The 17,224-nt window shown below is 51.4% G+C and overlaps 5 protein-coding genes across 5 annotated transcripts; 2 read left to right on the top strand and 3 right to left on the bottom strand.

The window, feature by feature from the left end:
* Positions 1-761: 761 nt before the first annotated feature.
* On the bottom strand, positions 762-3,456 carry M431DRAFT_415558 (hypothetical protein). The gene is made up of 9 exons (XM_024914973.1): positions 3,220-3,456; positions 3,018-3,151; positions 2,402-2,955; positions 2,167-2,334; positions 1,738-2,114; positions 1,384-1,672; positions 1,131-1,313; positions 997-1,072; positions 762-922 (listed from the first exon to the last, which is right to left on the bottom strand). Exons 1-9 carry the CDS (start codon positions 3,222-3,224, stop codon positions 873-875), a joined length of 1,836 nt encoding a protein of 611 aa, XP_024775693.1. The 5' UTR covers positions 3,225-3,456; the 3' UTR covers positions 762-872.
* A 978-nt stretch (positions 3,457-4,434) lies between these two features.
* On the top strand, positions 4,435-6,453 carry M431DRAFT_4929 (hypothetical protein; the record flags this gene model as incomplete). The annotated part of the gene is made up of 2 exons (XM_024917053.1): positions 4,435-4,447; positions 4,580-6,453. The coding sequence occupies 2 exons, from the start codon at positions 4,435-4,437 to the stop codon at positions 6,451-6,453; spliced, it is 1,887 nt and encodes a 628-aa protein (XP_024775692.1).
* A 343-nt stretch (positions 6,454-6,796) lies between these two features.
* On the bottom strand, positions 6,797-8,206 carry M431DRAFT_45884 (hypothetical protein; the record flags this gene model as incomplete). The annotated part of the gene is made up of 1 exon (XM_024915338.1): positions 6,797-8,206. A coding segment is annotated over one exon (1,410 nt), but the record flags the coding sequence as incomplete, so codon positions are not given.
* Positions 8,207-9,137: 931 nt separating this feature from the next.
* M431DRAFT_519581 (hypothetical protein) lies at positions 9,138-10,204 on the bottom strand (the record flags this gene model as incomplete). Its single annotated transcript, XM_024920393.1, has 3 exons — positions 9,138-9,166; positions 9,257-9,809; positions 9,890-10,204. The coding sequence occupies 3 exons, from the start codon at positions 10,202-10,204 to the stop codon at positions 9,138-9,140; spliced, it is 897 nt and encodes a 298-aa protein (XP_024775690.1).
* Positions 10,205-13,049: 2,845 nt separating this feature from the next.
* M431DRAFT_84165 (hypothetical protein) lies at positions 13,050-16,453 on the top strand (the record flags this gene model as incomplete). Its single annotated transcript, XM_024923405.1, has 5 exons — positions 13,050-13,192; positions 13,281-13,376; positions 13,750-14,973; positions 15,053-15,999; positions 16,068-16,453. 5 exons carry the CDS (start codon positions 13,050-13,052, stop codon positions 16,451-16,453), a joined length of 2,796 nt encoding a protein of 931 aa, XP_024775689.1.
* Positions 16,454-17,224: the final 771 nt, after the last annotated feature.

Below are 17,224 nucleotides of genomic sequence, written 5' to 3'. Positions count from 1 at the left end.
AACGCGGTCTGCGTCGCCTGGCTTTCCAGAAACGGAGTTCCGCAGCAGCTCTTTCGGCCGGTGCTCGGGAAGATGGGAAACCGAGCCGAAAAGTCTTCAAAGCCTCCCCGGAAGCCATGTGTGATAGGCCGGGAGCCCTGTTGATAGGACGGGCGCGGAGTAAACGGGCAAACTCTACAATGCCGTATATTCACATGTCTATCTTATGCTACTGTACCGAGTCCCCGATACGAACAGACACAGAACAAGTACCGGTAAACTCTACCGCACGTGCGATGCGCTGGTGCCATGAGGTCCCATCGAATGACGTTGACGACACCTTCTCCACTGCATATCAGCTCATCATCCTATCCCGATGGGACAAGGGGGGGGGGGGGGGGGGGCAGCCATTCGGGACAGCCATTCGGGTCCGCACCCATCACTTACTGTAGCGCCCGTCCGAGAACGCGTCGGCACATGTCGAGGTTTGTGGATGGACCCGTGGATCCGGTGGCTTCTGATAATACACGTACTCGTAGAATGCCGTGCCTGGTGCTTTGTAGTATGTGCGCCTGTTGCCTTGTAGATGTACCGTAGTATCGGCCTTCACATGAATCTGAGAGACGCATGTAGCTCTCCAACCAATCATTGGTCAATTCAACTCGATCCATTCAACAGGCTACATTACTATATTGAAGAGAAATGTACAATTAAATCAGACAGCAAAATCGGCTCCTTCCAAATAGTTCAAAACAGCCATCCCTGAGAAACACCAAGCAAGATTATCTCGGCCGCCTAAATCTTGGCCACGCAAAATAAAGCCAATCAATCAATCAAAATGGGATAAGCGCCATCGAAACGCCCTGATCCATCCATATATCATCTATCACCCCTCACTGGGTTGCCGTCTGAACACCCGGTCTGTTCCATGTTCTTACATGGCCTATAAAGTTTGATTTCTTTCGTCAGCCAATGAAACCAGTGCAGTTTATCAAGATATAAGATTTCACGCCTTACCTGACTTGCAGCTCGTGATAACGGCATCCTCGGTGAACGCTAACCAACAAGCGGGGTGGGTATCAACCACGTGCGTCTATAATGGGTGGGATTAGTTGGTGCAGATCTCCTAGGTGTATTTCCGAATTACTTACAAGGACAGGCGGCAGCATTGGTATCACTGCACGAGGCTGAACGGGGTGAGCAATCACATTCTCCTCCCACTCGTCTTCCAAGCCAGAACTACCCTTGCCCCCGGAATTAACAGAGGTGTTGGTATCTGTTCTGTGCGGAGCCGTGATTCTCGATGATACGGATCCCCGATGGCGAGCCGGCACCTGTAGAAAAGGGGGAAAGAGTTAGCCTCCATCACATAACATGCATTCCCTGACATGGCTATCAACTTACGGCAGTCTTTGGCCGGTGAAGCATGCCGACGCTGAAATCCCAAAGACAAAGTCGCCCATCCTCCCCAACACTACCAAAGCGGTAGTTTCGGTCGTCGCATCGCCATGGGTCAAATGCAAGGTGAGATACCCAAGATCGGTGGCCTTGGCACCGGGCAACCAGGGCCGAGTCGGCCATTGACCAAATAGATATCAAGTCATCCTGGCCTCCAGTGAGGACGTATTTGCCGTCTGGCGTCCAGCAGACGCATGACAGCCCTCCGTAGTACGAGTAGTATAGATCCAAGAGCCTACTCATCAGTTAATATGCCAAACAATGTCAATAATACCCCACGTGCATTATAGGCCTGCTTACTCTTCTTTAAGATAATCAATGACTCTCAGCGTTCCGTCTTCTGATACCACTGCGAGATGTCGATTATCGGGCGAAAACGCAAAGGCATTTATCCGCTGGTTCGACAATTTCCACGCAGCCACCGGGTTGGTCTTTTGGTTTTTGGAGTGCACCGACTTGTTGATTCTGATGCCATTGCCATTCGCGGATCCGTTTGAGAGCTCGCCCTCGCTGCCGCTGCCGCTGGCATTTAGTCCCTCTTCCTCGGGATTCAGGTGGCCATCTTCCTTCTCTTTGTCATACACTACGAGCAAACCATCCATATGGGCTGCCAAGAACAGGTTTTCGGAGCCAGGAATCCATCGAATTTCGGATACGGGCGTGTTGTTGATTATTCCCTAGCTTAATATCAGTAGAGTTCTCAGTCAATTGGCATGTAATCATCCTTACGTTCTTGTTGAGACGTGTATATCGCTGGGAGATGGGCTCCCACCAGATGATCTCGCCGGTGGAGAAACCCATAATCACATCAATATGCGAAACGCTCTTTGTCACCATGTTGACATCGTGGCATAAACAGTGAGCCTTGGTGAAGAGGATCTTTGTCAAGTAATCTTGCTATAATCAGTGTTAGCCCACCCAAGCAAACCACTGCAGCCAGTACCTATGCGTAGCTACAACTCACCTTGGTAGGTGATGACATGTCTAGCCACTGAAATGCTCGGTTAATGTTGGCAAAAGCAAAGAGGCCATCAGACGGGCGATCCGTCAGCTTTCGCGTGAGATTATCATTAACAATGACGCGCGAGATGAAGGAAGAGTTGCTCTTGGTGACATTATTCTTGGGCTTCTTTTTCTTGTTGATGTCCTTGGACACGGTGGGTGCCAGGAGCGAATTGCCTTCTCCAAATGCTGGCGCAGATCCCATGGTCACGGAGCCGGTCGGCACTTCGCTTGATGCCGCGCGGCCATCCTCACTACTCATACCCCCCTCGGTCGAGTATCTCTCGCTGGGGTGCTCCTGAATGCTCGTGGTCCCGCCCAATGACAGCGTCGTAGCAGAGGGGCCCTTGTAGAAGAAAGGAGCTGGTCGCGTTTCCAAGCTCAGGATCGACATTTTCGTTCCCGCAGTCGCAGGCTTTGGATCTGTCGCCAGCGGATTGGGATTGACCACGGGCGCTTCGGACGGATGAGGCGGCGGCGTTGCCAGATGCAGGTCTTCCTTGAGTACGTATGTTCCTATGGGCCGTTCGGTCAACTACAGACCCCGAATCTGCACAGCCGCAACATGTCCGACTTACCCTCTCCGACCAGAAACTGGTATTCAGGACCGCTCGGGTTCGACAGCGTGTTGTTGGTCTCGATTAGGGGCACGACTCCCCCGAGGCCGATGCCATAGGCGCCTGCGGGATATCGTGGAGGCGGTGGCAGAACACTGCTCTTGTCAGTCGCGAACGCCGTATCGGACATAACCTGAGAGGCCGGGAGATGGCTAAAACGCACAACATATTGGCGGATTATTGAAAGTACGAGTCGTAAAGCACAATGCCCGTTCCAGCGAGGTCTTCTAGATATGGATTGCGCCCCGTGTCTGGCAGTCGTCGGTCGAGATGAATCGCAGTTGTCGCGCAAAGATGCTCGCTAATCGCTATCGCTATGACGAATGTGCGCCCCGAATGCCGACTATCTACAGCACAAATGAAGAAACCGAGACGGAGAGACGGTGGCCGGGCGAGTGAAGGTGCTCGTGAGCGTTTCGTAACGGGATGGCCAACCTAATGAACCGAGAGCTGGATCAGGACATTCTCTAGAGGCAAGAAGGCGGACGTATTTGCGCCGGGGGGTCTTTATCCGGAGAGCTGATAATATGGGCGGACTAGGACAAGGTTGGAGGAATAGCGTCTTGAGAGTGTGGGGTAAGGAATTCGCAGTGGGGAAGCAACAGTTGACGATTGAATGGTTGGACAGCCACTTTAACCACTAAACCCTAAGATGGCCAGTGATGCTCTCATGCAGGGCGATGCGAGCAAATAGGGATGTTGTCCGTGCTTTGGTATGGAGTGCGGTGCTCCGTATTTGGCAAAGCCATCGTGAGATGATGCTGCAGTACTCGTACAGCATCCATGTGAAGGTCGAAGGATTGAGAGATTGGATGAAATTAGACAATAGGCTCATGTACAGCCCAGGTCGCCATGGAGGCCCGATGAATGCAGGTACATGCAAATAATCGAAATTGCCTCACTGGACACATGTAGCTCTTTCTAACATTGAAGCACAGGAGTGCCACAGAATACACGTAGGTACATACATCTGCACAGCATCGGCCAACTGCTGATTGGGCCTCTGTGCACACCACTTCAGCGCCTGCTAGGGGTCTGCAACAGGAACTGCAGCCACTAATACCTTGTAGCACCTCAGGTGGCCGCTCAGCGCTAAACCAGCACGTCCCTCCCACGTATCATGCGTCACCGCCTGCCAAATCAGCCCACGAGCACCCAACTGCCCCGCGGCAATTTAGCTGCACGTCGAGCGATGCGGCTTGTGACGTGGAAGCACTAGATTTCATCTCGCAGCTCCGGCTCCACAAGACTCCAAGCTTCTGCTCCTACATATTGGCGCCTGAGCTGTTCGATAGATACCCTGGAATTCGCTGCTTGAGGACATGGCCTCGAGGTAGCCTTGGCTTAGCAACCCGGCATTGTCTTGAGAGCTTGCGCGATGCCTACCGCAGGTGAGAGAACTCGACCCGGCCCGTTTCCGGCTCTGTGTGCTCCGAAGGGTCATGGGAACCATGATGCTAGGAATATCTACAGGTACTCTACGTGACTGAACTAGAACTGACCTGATGTGTTTATTCGCTCAGTGAAAATTTGCGTCTGCGGCGACGAGAGCACGGGCAAGTCGAGCCTGATTGCGTCTCTCGTCAAGGACCAGTTTATGACCAACAAGATCCAGCCTGTCCTGCCTCAAATCACCATTCCGCCGAGCATTGGAACACCAGAGAATGTCACTACGACAATTGTTGACACTTCGGCTCGACCCCAAGACCGAACGACGCTGCGTAAGGAGGTCCGGAAATGCAATGTCATTCTGCTTGTGTATGCCGATCATTACAGCTACGAGCGTGTCGCCCTCTTCTGGATGCCCTACTTTAGATCACTGGGTGTCAATGTCCCAGTCGTTTTATGTGCGAACAAGTCGGATCTGGTGGGCCAGAGCAGTACATCGCAAGTCGTCGAGGAGGAGATGCTTCCCGTCATGGCCGAGTTTAGAGAGATCGACTCGTGCATCAGAACCAGCGCAAGGGAGCATCGCAACGTCAACGAAGTCTTCTTTTTGTGCCAAAAGGCCGTGACACACCCTATTGCGCCCCTCTTCGATTACAAGGAAGGCCATCTAAAGCCTTCTTGCGTCGAGGCCTTGAAGCGAATCTTCTTCCTCTGCGATAAAAACCAGGATGGCTATTTGGATAATAATGAAATGCGAGACTTTCAATCTCGCTGCTTCGACAAACCCCTTACGGACGATGACCTCGAAAACATCAAACTCTCCATATCAAAATCCCTAAGAGGCGATGTAGACTTGTCAAAGGGTATCAACCTGAAAGGCTTTCTGCAATTAAACAAAATGTATGCAGAGAAAGGTCGACACGAAACCATCTGGATTATCTTGCGCAAGTACCACCATACGGATAGCTTGAGTCTGGAGGAAAACTTTCTGCATCCCAAATTCGAGGTTCCAGAATTTTGCTCGGCCGAGCTCAGTCCCGCAGGGTACCGGTTCTTTGTGGATTTATTCCTGTTATTCGACAAGGACAATGATGGTGGTCTCAATGATGAAGAGCTTGAGGCGCTCTTCGCTCCTACCCCTGGGCTGCCCTCTTCTTGGGCCGATTCTTTCCCATCCTCGACGGTTCGAAACGAAGGCGGATATATCACTTTACAAGGCTGGCTGGCTCAATGGAGCATGACGACGTTTCTGGAACCCAAGACAACTCTGGAGTACCTGGCATACCTCGGATTCGAGCCTCCCAACCCAAAAGAACCCATCACCTCAGCACTCAAGGTTACAAAACCGCGCAAGAGGCGAAGGCGACCAGGGCGTGTTGAAAGGAATGTCTTCCATTGCTATATTCTCGGCGCGTCAGGAGCCGGCAAATCATCTCTCCTAGACGCTTTTCTCAATCGTCCGTTTGACGACTTGTACCACCCGACCATTAAACCACGTCGAGCAGTCAACAGCGTGGAACTTCCTGGTGGAAAGCAGGTCTACCTCATTTTCGAAGAGCTTGGAGAGCTTGAGCCGGCTATTCTAGAGAACCAGGCAAAACTAGACGCTTGCGACCTCCTTTGCTACACGTACGATTCATCCGACCCTGATTCGTTTTCTCACATTGTGGACATACGGAAAAAGCATCCCCAGCTAGACGAGCTGCCATCCGTTTACACCGCTCTTAAGGCAGATAGAGACAAAACCATGCAGCGGAGCGAGCTGCAGCCTGACCAGTACACGTCGTCTCTTAACATGAGCTCGCCCTTGCATGTCAGTGTCACATGGAACAGCATCAGTGAGCTGTTTGTCTCCCTTGCTGAGGCGGCGGCGAACCCAAGCACCGCATTCCCTAAGACTGACGATGACTCACCTGATCGGACAAGCTTGTATCTTACTCTGGGAGCAACGGCTTGCGCGGCGATTGCGGCTGTTATGATTTGGAGGCGGTCGACAAACGCCATGTAACATCCTGGTACAAGTTTTGACGACTTTTTGGATCCATAGCGTTTCTCTATCATACAATGGTCGCAGCGGCTGTGTGCCAGCCAGTTCTAAGGATACGGGTAGTGTTGGTAATTTATGTGTAGGACGGCGTTTCGTCTTGGTGGTGGTTCCTGGGAAGCAAGCAGAAATTAGATTGGAGCTTATGATACCCGGTTTACAGATACAGATATGTTAGGTACTGTTTCATTTTCTAGTGGTTTTTATTGAATACGAATATGTAGAAGAAACAAAGATTGGCATTAATTCCACGGCATTAAAAAAAAACGAGCTTCAAATGCATCGATGTAGAGCAAAAAGCAATAAACTATACTTTGTAAAAGCAAAAGCCAACATAAAGGCTTGCGGCCTCCATCTCATCCTCCGAGACGAGAAGTCTTCCGCCGCCTCTCTCACGGACTCCCATCCTCTCGCTCAGCGGTCCAAGCTCCGGATCATCCTTCTCCGTCTCCCAAATCTCCAGAAAGGGCCTGTGGAATTGCAGTTCCAGGTTAAAGTCCTCGGCCAACGCACGGAACGCCTCCCAAGGGACGACGTATTCGGGGACTTCCTCGACGGCCTCATCCAGGAAGAAGTTGTACTTCCAGCCAAACGCGGGACGGAAGACACCATCTTCGGGGGTCTTGCCTGGGAATCGCACGCGGTAGATTGAGTTACCCCATTCGGCCGTTGGTTCGGCCTCGCCCTCTTCAAGCTCTCCGTCTTCAGGCTCTGCGGCGGGAGGCGGCGTAGAAATAGGGGTCGTAGAGCCGTCGCCGTTGACCTCCTTGGCCTCGCGTTTGGCAGCCATTTTGGCATTGAAGGCGCGGACTCGCTCGCCGAGCACGTCCGAGTTGGGGATGCAGCCGATGAAGCGGCCGCCCTTCTTGAGCGCGCCGGCGACATTACGGAGCATAGTGCGAGCGTGCTTTTCGGACTCGAAGGCGTAGTGCATGCAAAACATCATGGTGACGACGTCGAAGCCACGGCGGTTCATGGTAGACGGGTCAAAGCCGACTTGCCGGATGATTTCCACATCCTCAATACTCTCCGAGTAACAGTCTTTGACGTGGAACCGCGCATCAAAGAGACGAGGCGGAGGTCTGCCATGTCGTCCGCCACGACCTCCTCGACCTCCACGAGAGCCCATTTGCCTGTATCGGTCTCTTGCCTGCTCAATACTGACGTTGGCAGGGTCCAGGCCGACGTAGAGCTGGATAGGCTGTGGCGCTTGCTGCCATTTGCTCAGATCACCGCCCTTTCCGCAGCCGATATCGAGAACAAGGAGTTCTCTGCCGCTCGACCGGCCCATTTCTCGCGATCCGGGCGTGTGGTCTTCATCGGGCGAGTAGCGCTGGATGATGCAGCTCTTGACCCAGTTGTTGAAGACGCGCAGGCCCTTGATCTTGCTCTCGCGGGTGCGCCAGTCGCGTCCTCGCTCGGGCACGCTGTTGTAGTGTTCTCTAACGACATCGTTGATGCCTCGGATCTTGTTTTCCTCCGCAGCCTGGGAGGCAGCGGCCTGGGCGGCTTGACGATCGCGTTCGATCTGGCGCAGGCGGATGGCCTCTCGCTCGGCCTCGGAGAAGCGAGCGCGCGCTCCTGGGCGCTTCAGCTTCCGCGGCTGCTCGGATGGAGATATGGCACGTCGCTTGGGTGCCTGGAGGGAGTTGGCATTGTATGGCTGGGGCAGATCGTCGTTGACGTCGTCTTCAGCTGATCGCTTGTGGCTTCTCCTCGCAGGGGGAGAAGAATCGGGGTCGGAGCGGCTAGCCATTGCCAAATGCAATGTTGGGATGGATTTCGGTCTCTTTTCTTAGATTCAGGTATTTATTTTTGAGGTTCTGGTTCAATTGGAGGTGTATACAATGTGTTTGTTGATGAAGAAGCAAATTTTGAGAAGTTGTTGAGTGGATGAAGTGCATGCTGAGGCTCTGCCGCCCCAAGTTTGATAAGCGGCTGATAGCGGGAGCTCTGCCGTAGCCTGTGCTCCAGCTACACCTGCTGCCCACACCATGTACCGTCTACAACTAACTTTACTTCATGCATGTAAACACAAATTGCAAATATTAATGCGATATAGCAAAATAAATACTGTAAATCTATTGACGCATCTCATGATAGAATAAAGCAAAAGACATGATCCCCACACTATCAATTTGCTCTCTTAAGATATAAGGGTAAAGAGCCAATCTGACGAGGGTACAAAACAACCGTTGCAACAGTTTTGTCTGGCCGACAGGTGTTACTCTCTATATTAATCTCAAAAGTGTTCAGCGCTGCTTGAGTCGCAATATCCTTGAGTTCTCCCAGTGTCTTCCCGGAATTGTGCAATTGTCTCAAGGTCATGTCGCGACATTGCCATACTCTGTTCGTCGCCATTGTACTGGGGCCTGGGTCAGGTAGTATTGAGTCAACAATAATTATTCGCGCGTCGCTACTCATACTATCATAAATTCGCTGTAGAAGATTAATGATCTCTCCGTCCGACAGGCGATGAATGACTCCTGCCAAGAGATATACCTCAGCACTGTCAATAAACCAATCGTTTGGTGCTTCGTAGTCTATGAATTGGCCTCCAGTCAAAAGAGCAGGGTTTTTCATGCGCATGGAACCCTGCATTACTTGAGGACCATGAAATCGGAAATCAACATGAGGGAATAGCTCGGTCAACTCCCGACACCACGGGCTGCATGAGCTAAGCTATAAGTCCATGTATGATATGTGTCAGTAGCTCGTTGTCAGTAAAAGAAAATCTCCCAGAGAAAGGTACTTACATCTACAACACGCGCTCCTTTTCCCAGGGAAGACCAGTTAATGGTACCGTGAACCACTTCGGCCCAATGGGCTGCTAAAAGGCTGTGGCTGCGGCCATTGTCAAATACATTCATTAAGCAGTCGTATCCGCTGGTCTGGTCATGCTGGCTGAGGTGTTGATCAAAAGATATCTCATGACCAGAAGCAAGATTCCAAGCTGCCTCATTTTTCTCCTGTGAGCCTTTCCATCTCATTGTTGTGTCCACTATTTTCGCTGAAGCTGGCATGACTGTGTCACAGAAAAAGGGGAGGCCGTGAAGGAAATTTTCATCTCTGGCCAGTATTGACGAGAAACGGTTGTGGCGAACCGCATCTCCTGCTCCTGCTCCTCTTCTGCTTCCTATTCCTCCTCCGCATTCCAAGAAAACTTTATACGCCATGGCCATTCGTAACATTCGCATAAGCTCAGAAGCAGGGACATTGGCTTTTTCTGCCAGAGATTTGTATGTTACGGCCTTGTCTTTCGGAACGAGATCAAATATTTTGAAATGAAGGAGCCATTTGAGAGCCGATACAAACTGGACCTGTGGGCTGACATTAGCGCTATATGGCAATAACTTCAATCGCCTTGATCGGAATACTGCAGCAAATTTTTCGATCTTACCTGAGATAATGCGAGTGATATCATCTTGGACGGTCCTGCTACTTGGTCAAGTAGCTTGAGTGCAGAATCGATTATCGTCTCTCTAGCATCAACGACATGACATGGCATTTGAGGTAACAGCTTTGAACGGTCTCCATGAAGATATCTATCGAAACCGGAGGTCGTAAGTAGCATTCCGTGTTCGATCTGATATTGTTCCCATGTTTTCACCTGAGTGGTAATCTCTTTGGCAAGGCGGCCCATGCTACCTTTTAATGGTGCGGCATCTTCCGAATCCATAGTGGTATCTGAATCCATGGATGTCTCTGAGTCCATGATGCTTGACTGTGAACGAGATGGGAATCAGATGAGAAGGTGGCGGGCTCGTTTGAGATGTGTTTGGATAGTCTACTGATAGTTAGCTATATGTATTCAGATCCAAATAGTCACACTCATTTTATGTCAAAGGTAAAATAAGTATCTTATTAAAGGGATCTCAATAACCATATTCACATCCTAATCGACTAGATTCTTCAATTTCAGTGACTTGTTAGTTAGTACGCTTTGGCTATTTACTTGAGACTTGGCAGCAGGATTAAGCTGCTGACATACCTGCGTTGGTCCCGCAGGTAGCCTCACTCGGTGTTTGGATAGTGGTGACTGAGACCGTCTTGCAACTGTACGTACATATCATCGTCGATTAACTATGGGAGAGAATATGTAACATCCCAAATTAACTATCCAAGGCCCCAGTGTAGCTTTGGAGTTCGAGTGTCCATAACAAGATGGAGAGGGAATTACCTTTTACCTTTTACCTACTATGCTTACATGCCCGATTCCTTGGGTAGCTTATCTGCTGACTTGTGTAATCTTCTGTAGCTGTTGGTACTCTTTGTTACTATCGTTACTCTTTTCCAGTATCTGCTACTATATCTATATTTGTCGAGCATCTGCTACTCTAGCCATGTTTGTCTGGTAGCTAGTAGCATACAATTAACTTCAGACACAAGGTACTGAAAAAGCAGACTTGAGGTGTTGCGTAACTACTCTCCTAATTATCTTTCTAGAGAAAAGATGCTGTCGCAGCATTGAATGCACAGGCTCGACACATCGCGTATAGCAGCCGTCCGAGTTCAGTTCACGCGACAGAAACGGCATCATTCATTGCAACATCTTATGCGCCACAACTCAGCTACCCAAACGGGATAAAATATTGAACTCTAATTTAGCGCTCCCCTTATTGGCAAATTGGAGTAGAATTTGCCGCTGTGCCCGCACCGCCATTAATTTTTTTTACTTTCTTTGCCAAATGCAACATTTCGTCTGTAGGGTGTGTGTGAGGGGGAACATTGAGAGATAGGGAATGGTGATTACATAACGGATGGGGATGGAGGAGCAAGTCCTCCCACACACGCCAAGCACATGCAGTGGAAATTAAAAGCAAAAAGACGGGCTGATAAAAAGGAAAAAACCTGAGTGGCCCAGTACCGGAGAATGCTGGGATCCTCTGCCCCGTGGGGTAAAATATCATCGGCCCACTCCAACTCCTCCCCCACACAGGAAACGGCAGGCCATGAGCTAGAGACAATCCATCACCGTCCATTAGACTGATAGCTTCTGTCTGTAATTATAACATGTAAGAAACAGGCAGATAAGGAAACAGAAAAAGAGACACAAGAGGCCTATCTTGATCAATTTGCCACTGAAGTGACCACTGCTTCCGGGTCTAGAGGCTCTGTCTGCCATTGCAACTGCATCCTTCGTGCCACAGAGATTAATTACTAGTCCCCATGCCACCACGGTGGGCCAGCAAGCACGCAGATATTACTACATAGACTCAACTAGCTGGACGCCTTGTCAAGCTTGAGATCGCAGGCTTGCCGAGGCCGGCCTAGCACGCGCACCAGGCCAGGCAAAATCCGCAGGCTCGGCTCAAAGCTGGCTTCTCCTTAGTCGTTTGTAGTACGAAATCAATACTCGTACGTCAGGGCCAAAAGTGCCTAGCCGTGCCGCGTACTCGTACAGTACCTACTAGGTACAGGTAACTGTCGTTGTGTCATATCCGGGGCTTCACCTTTTTGCCTTTCCCCCTCTCCTCTCCACGGCCGGCATCTAGCTTGTGTCTGTGGCTTGTTCTCCAGCTGCTTCCCCTCAGCTTCCCCGCTCAATCCAACCCTGGCCCTTGTACATCCCGTATCCCAAGACATTCCGGTTTACTGTACTTCTCCCTGTCCATCAACTTGGCCGTCATTTGGCATTAGCATTAGCATTCGCATTCGCATTAGCATCAGGATTGGCAGTGTCGTCCATTGTCGCTCGCCATTGCCTCGGCCACCGCTCGCTTTCTGCCGGCCAAAAAAGCACATGTCGTTTGACAGCCCTGGGGCCGACATCCAAGCGACGCCCGGCCTTGCATTTACCTTTTTTTTTTTTTTTTTCGCTGCCATCTCCAACCCCAACGGATGACGGCACGCGACCGATGAGCCAAACACAACGCCGTTGAGCTGGTCCTTTGCCCCGATACTACGGATTACTGCACTTGGCCTGCCTCCAAATCGGGGAAGTTGTACCTTGTGCCGGCTCCACGCTGTAGCCGCCTGGGGTCCTGGTTCAATCCAAGTGTATCGCTCGCTTTGCCTGGCCGGATCAAGTCGCCGGGCTCTTTTCTTGTTCGCCTGTGCTGTGTGCTCCATCACATCTCGCCTCGCCTCGCTCCTTCATCTGCAAAACAAACACCCGCGGCCAGCCGAACCTTGCTGAAGCACGCCTGCGGCTCGCCTCGACTGACTTGACTCGACTCGTCTGTCTGATGAGCCAGCCTCGATTGCTGCTTGCTGCTTGTCCATTGTTGATTGGGCTCGGCCTCTCTCCCTCTCCCCAGTCGGCTACATAGTCGGTCACCTCTTTTCCTCCTCCTAGCCACTGTGGTTGCAGATAGCAGACCGAGTGCGAAACCCGGCTGACCCCACACTGCTGTTTCCTCTGGGCCGTGTCTCTCATCTCTGTCAAGGTCGGACGGATCCTGTTGATACTCTATCTGTTGTTTATTCGAGCTGCCGTTCCTTGATTGCTTCCCATTCCCCCATCCCCCACATCCTCCACCCCCAAATCCCGTCGCCGTTGTTGCTTCGTTGCTCCTTGTCACTTATACCATACCTTGACGGCCTCGCTTCTGCTCGTAATGCTCCCGCTCCAGACCATGGACGGCCCGGTCGTTCTGCCACCGCCAGACCAATCCAGTGCCCTCGCAATTGCCGAGGTGGGCGAGAATCGCAACCAGAAGCCCAAGACATTGCCTTGCAAGTACTGTAGCAAGCGCTTCAGGTCAGTCTAGCCCGCTCTGCTCCGCATCTGTCCAACTCTGCTGCTTCGTGCTGTGTTGCTCACATGACCTCTTCTCCTCGAGTTACAGACGCGTTGAACATGTCCAGAGACATGAGAGGACTCATACCAAAGAGAAGCCCTTCTCATGTGGCTGGGACCGTTGTGGGAAAACCTTTGGGCGACGGTAAGAGCAATTCGTTTCCCCCCATGACCCTGTTTGCCGTTTTCCTTGCACCTTCAACCAATTCCCCTCCCTCAGCCGTATGTCCGTAAGTACCTACATAACCCATGGCGTGGTTCAGCATGAGGTGATGCGATGCTGTGCCTTTTTTATGTGGTGCTTGTACCCATACGAGTACCCGCGCCTCCTCATTGCATTACATATCCCCCCTTTCCCCTCTTCCAGAGTGTCACCTCTAGCCTCACCCTAAGCTTCTTGCCTAAGCTTCAACTTTGCTATTTTGCTCGCCTTGATCCACTTTGCACTTCCCACCTCCTCGCTGCACTTACACGGTCCCCGCCTTGCGTTGGGTTATACTGACTTATATGGACATCAGCGATCTTCTCGTCCGGCACGAGAAGCTTGTTCACCTAAACGAAGGGCATAAAGATGTCTCCAGGCCAAGGAAGCTCTCTGGCACGTCTATGCACAAGCCATCTCTGTCCGATGGCCATGTCGACCTCGATGTCATGGGGATTCACCGGCTGCGGCCACCCCCTCCGCCTCCTCCTACCACAACCACACTGCTTCCCCCTCAGCCATCACCGCCGCAACAGCAGCAGCAGCATCAGCCCCAGGCGCCTCCACCGCCATATCATCACGGCTCCATGAGTTCAGATCCTGGAAGCCATCATCTTGGCCAGCAAGATCCTCAAGCAGCAGCGCGAACTGCAGCTTGCAATCTTGATCTCCTTTCTGATGCTGCGTTGGCAAGCGAGGTCAACACTATCCAACCCTTGCTCAACGGCATGCCCCAGCAGCCTCCGACTCACGCTAGAGTCAAGAGTTATCCGGATACTATTGAGGGATATGCGGATCGTGCGCGAGCAGATCCGCCAATTCTCGCAGCTGCATTTGGTCCACAGCCTCAACAACCAGCGTACGAGGATTACAACCTGTTCCTTGACGATTACACGACACCGCAGCATTTCCTCCCTCCACACTTTGAGCCCGACCAACAGATGAACTTTTTTGCTCGATCTCCGGCCGTGTTTCAACGTGGGGGCTCAAAGCCGAGTTCACAGCTGCCCTCCCGCTTCGGATCTCTTGCGCCGGATGTACAGGAGCCCAGCTCTCGACTACACGAGGAGACTTCGCGCTCGCCCCTACGTATATCGGTAGTTGACCACGGCGTCATAAAGAATCGTCTGGAAGAGTTCTCGTCTGTTCTACCGACTGATTTCGTCTTCCCTTCTCGCTATACGCTCACCCGCTTCTTGGAGGGATACATTGGAGGGTTCCATGAGCAGCTGCCCTTTCTGCATTTGCCTACGTTGTCGCCCACTGAGATGGCACCAGAGCTACTTCTTGCCATCTTGTCCGTTGGAGCGCAGTACAGGTTTGAGAGTAAGAGAGGATATGCCCTCTGGTATGCAGCAAAAGCCATTGCAATGGAGCAGATACGACGAAGACATAGCTCGGAAATCCATGCCCTCTTGCCAAACGCATCATCCTATAGCCCTCACTCGACGCGGCCTTCTCCTAGCACTTCTTACCGGCATTCCTTTGCTTCAGCGCAATCAGAGAGACCGATTACCCAAGACACGCATCGGGAGCCTTAGTAAGTATATACTTTTACAATTTCCATTTTTTGCATATACTGTTCCATAAGATGCTAATGTGTGGATTTCTAATTGCAGTTCTCCCAACACGCCCCAGTCTAGGTTGGAAACAATCCAGGCCGTCTTACTCCTATTCTCGGTTGGGTTGTGGGGAGCCAAGACAATCCTAAATGAGGCACTGTCTTTGCAGAGCACCCTGGCCATCTTGATTAGAGAAGAAGGGCTTACTGAAGACATCAGCCAAGCAAGCGTCACGGATTGGGATGCTTGGATCAAGCGTGAAGGGGCCACCAGGACTAAGCTGATTGCTTACTCCTTCTTCAACCTTTGCAGTATTGCATATGACTTGCCGCCTCTGTTGGTCACATCAGAACTCAGACTCTCTTTGCCTCTCCCTGCTAGACTCTGGAGGGCGGAGACTGCTTGGCAGTGGCAAGAGCTGCGGCAGTCTACTCCAATGGTGGAGATTACCGTTCACGAGGCCATTGCTCGGCTGTTTGGCCGAACGAACCAGGGACTGCCAAACCATCTATCGTCGCTGGGCTTTTATGTGCTCATTCATGTGCTCATCCAGCACGTGTATTTCTTGAAGCAAACTTCGCTGGCGGCCGGCTTGCCGTTTGAAACACAACGCACCTTGAAGCCGGAGGATGTGGAAGAAGTGACCCAGGCGCTACGGGTATGGCATACTACGGTCGAACAGCACCATTATCTCCTTGCCACAGGATCAGGACCCTTTGCCAGTACAGACTTTTCCCCTGGTGGCCTGTTGGCCTACAACGCGACGGCTCTTCTGCGCCTCGCGTACATTCGGCTATACAGCGATGCCCCTCCATGTAGAGAGCTGCAAACAAGGGACTCGATGCTGATGGCATCAGCCATGATTTCCACACCACTGGTTGTGCGCAGCGTGCGACTCCATGGGGCAGTATTTCAAGCCGTCCATGCATTGTCCATGCTCGTCAAGGCCGGTGTCAATTATGTTGCGAGGACCAAGTCTACAGAATGGAGTATACAGCATTCGCGTAGGTTTTTTCCCCTTGATGCGTTTCTTCTTTCGCTGGATGTGAAAACTAATCTCGTGGTTTAACAGTATGCAACTTTGAATGCGCCCTTCTTTTAGCCAAGTGGCTCTTGACGCTGGCGTCTCTCACACCTTCCGATGCTCCCATCAGCCTTGATGAGAGGAACCTCTTGGAAACAGTGAGGAGGATGCTGGACGAAACCGAATTCGCCGTCCCCGTTGATCCATCTTTGGCTGGCGCAAATTCCAACCCACAGATGGAAACAGCAACCACGGACCCGATGAAGTTGAGGCAGTTGGCGAGTGCGGTAGTACGCCTCTGGGCTGAGACTTTTAAGGGCACGCACATCTTTGATATGATCAAGACAATGGGGGCCAGCTTGGACGGATACGCTGATTTGGTGGACAAGCCGAGGGATCGTGTAGCCTTGGCACCAACTGCGAACATAAATTGAGGCCAAAGATGGGCCAACGATTCGCTGGACGGATCTTGTTAGGTGTCTTGAGAGTATGACGGGCCTTCCATGACCACGTCGGGCGTTATTGGAATACAAGATACCATGCTGGAGCACACTAGCGGGCGAGCAACGGCTTACAGTCAATGGGAATATGGGACATTTGATTTTGGTATATAGGGGACAAAATTGCACACATTGGATGGCTTAGGCAGATTTTGGATAACCGCCGGATCCGGAACTAGGGTATGGGAGTGGAAGGAGTTTGTACATGTGTAACACGCAGTTTGTTGAGCGCAAATGAATGGAATACCCCCTTCTCTGTAACTCTGTAACACACTCAGGTGTCATATTATGAATCAATGAGTGGGATCGCAGACTCGCCAGATTGCGGGGGATCTCGATACAAGCTGGGGTATTTTGAGGGCAGCTGATGAATAGTAAGCATTTCCCGTTATGGACACTAGACATCTAACGATTACCTTGACGAATAGTGAGGGTAAAGCGTGTACGTAGCACACGAGAGAGACTTGTAGTATTGCTATAGGAGTGGTAGTACTCAATCCAGTTCAACGTCGGACGACAATTAAGGGAACCGAGGGAAGATGCACACACACTAAACGGGAATGCTGCTCCACTCGCGTCAGGATTACTCATCCCCCGGGAAACGAAGCACGACATCTTGGGTAACTTTGCTTTTAGCATCCGGGTGATGCGGTTAGATGATGACGATGGTCCAAATTACAAGGTACGTGTACACAAAAGAGGATG

The sequence above is a fragment of the Trichoderma harzianum genome (genome assembly GCF_003025095.1).
Source record: "Trichoderma harzianum CBS 226.95 unplaced genomic scaffold M431scaffold_5, whole genome shotgun sequence".
Classification (NCBI taxonomy): Eukaryota; Fungi; Ascomycota; class Sordariomycetes; order Hypocreales; family Hypocreaceae; genus Trichoderma; species Trichoderma harzianum.
This window is presented reverse-complemented; position numbering and strand designations above follow the sequence as displayed.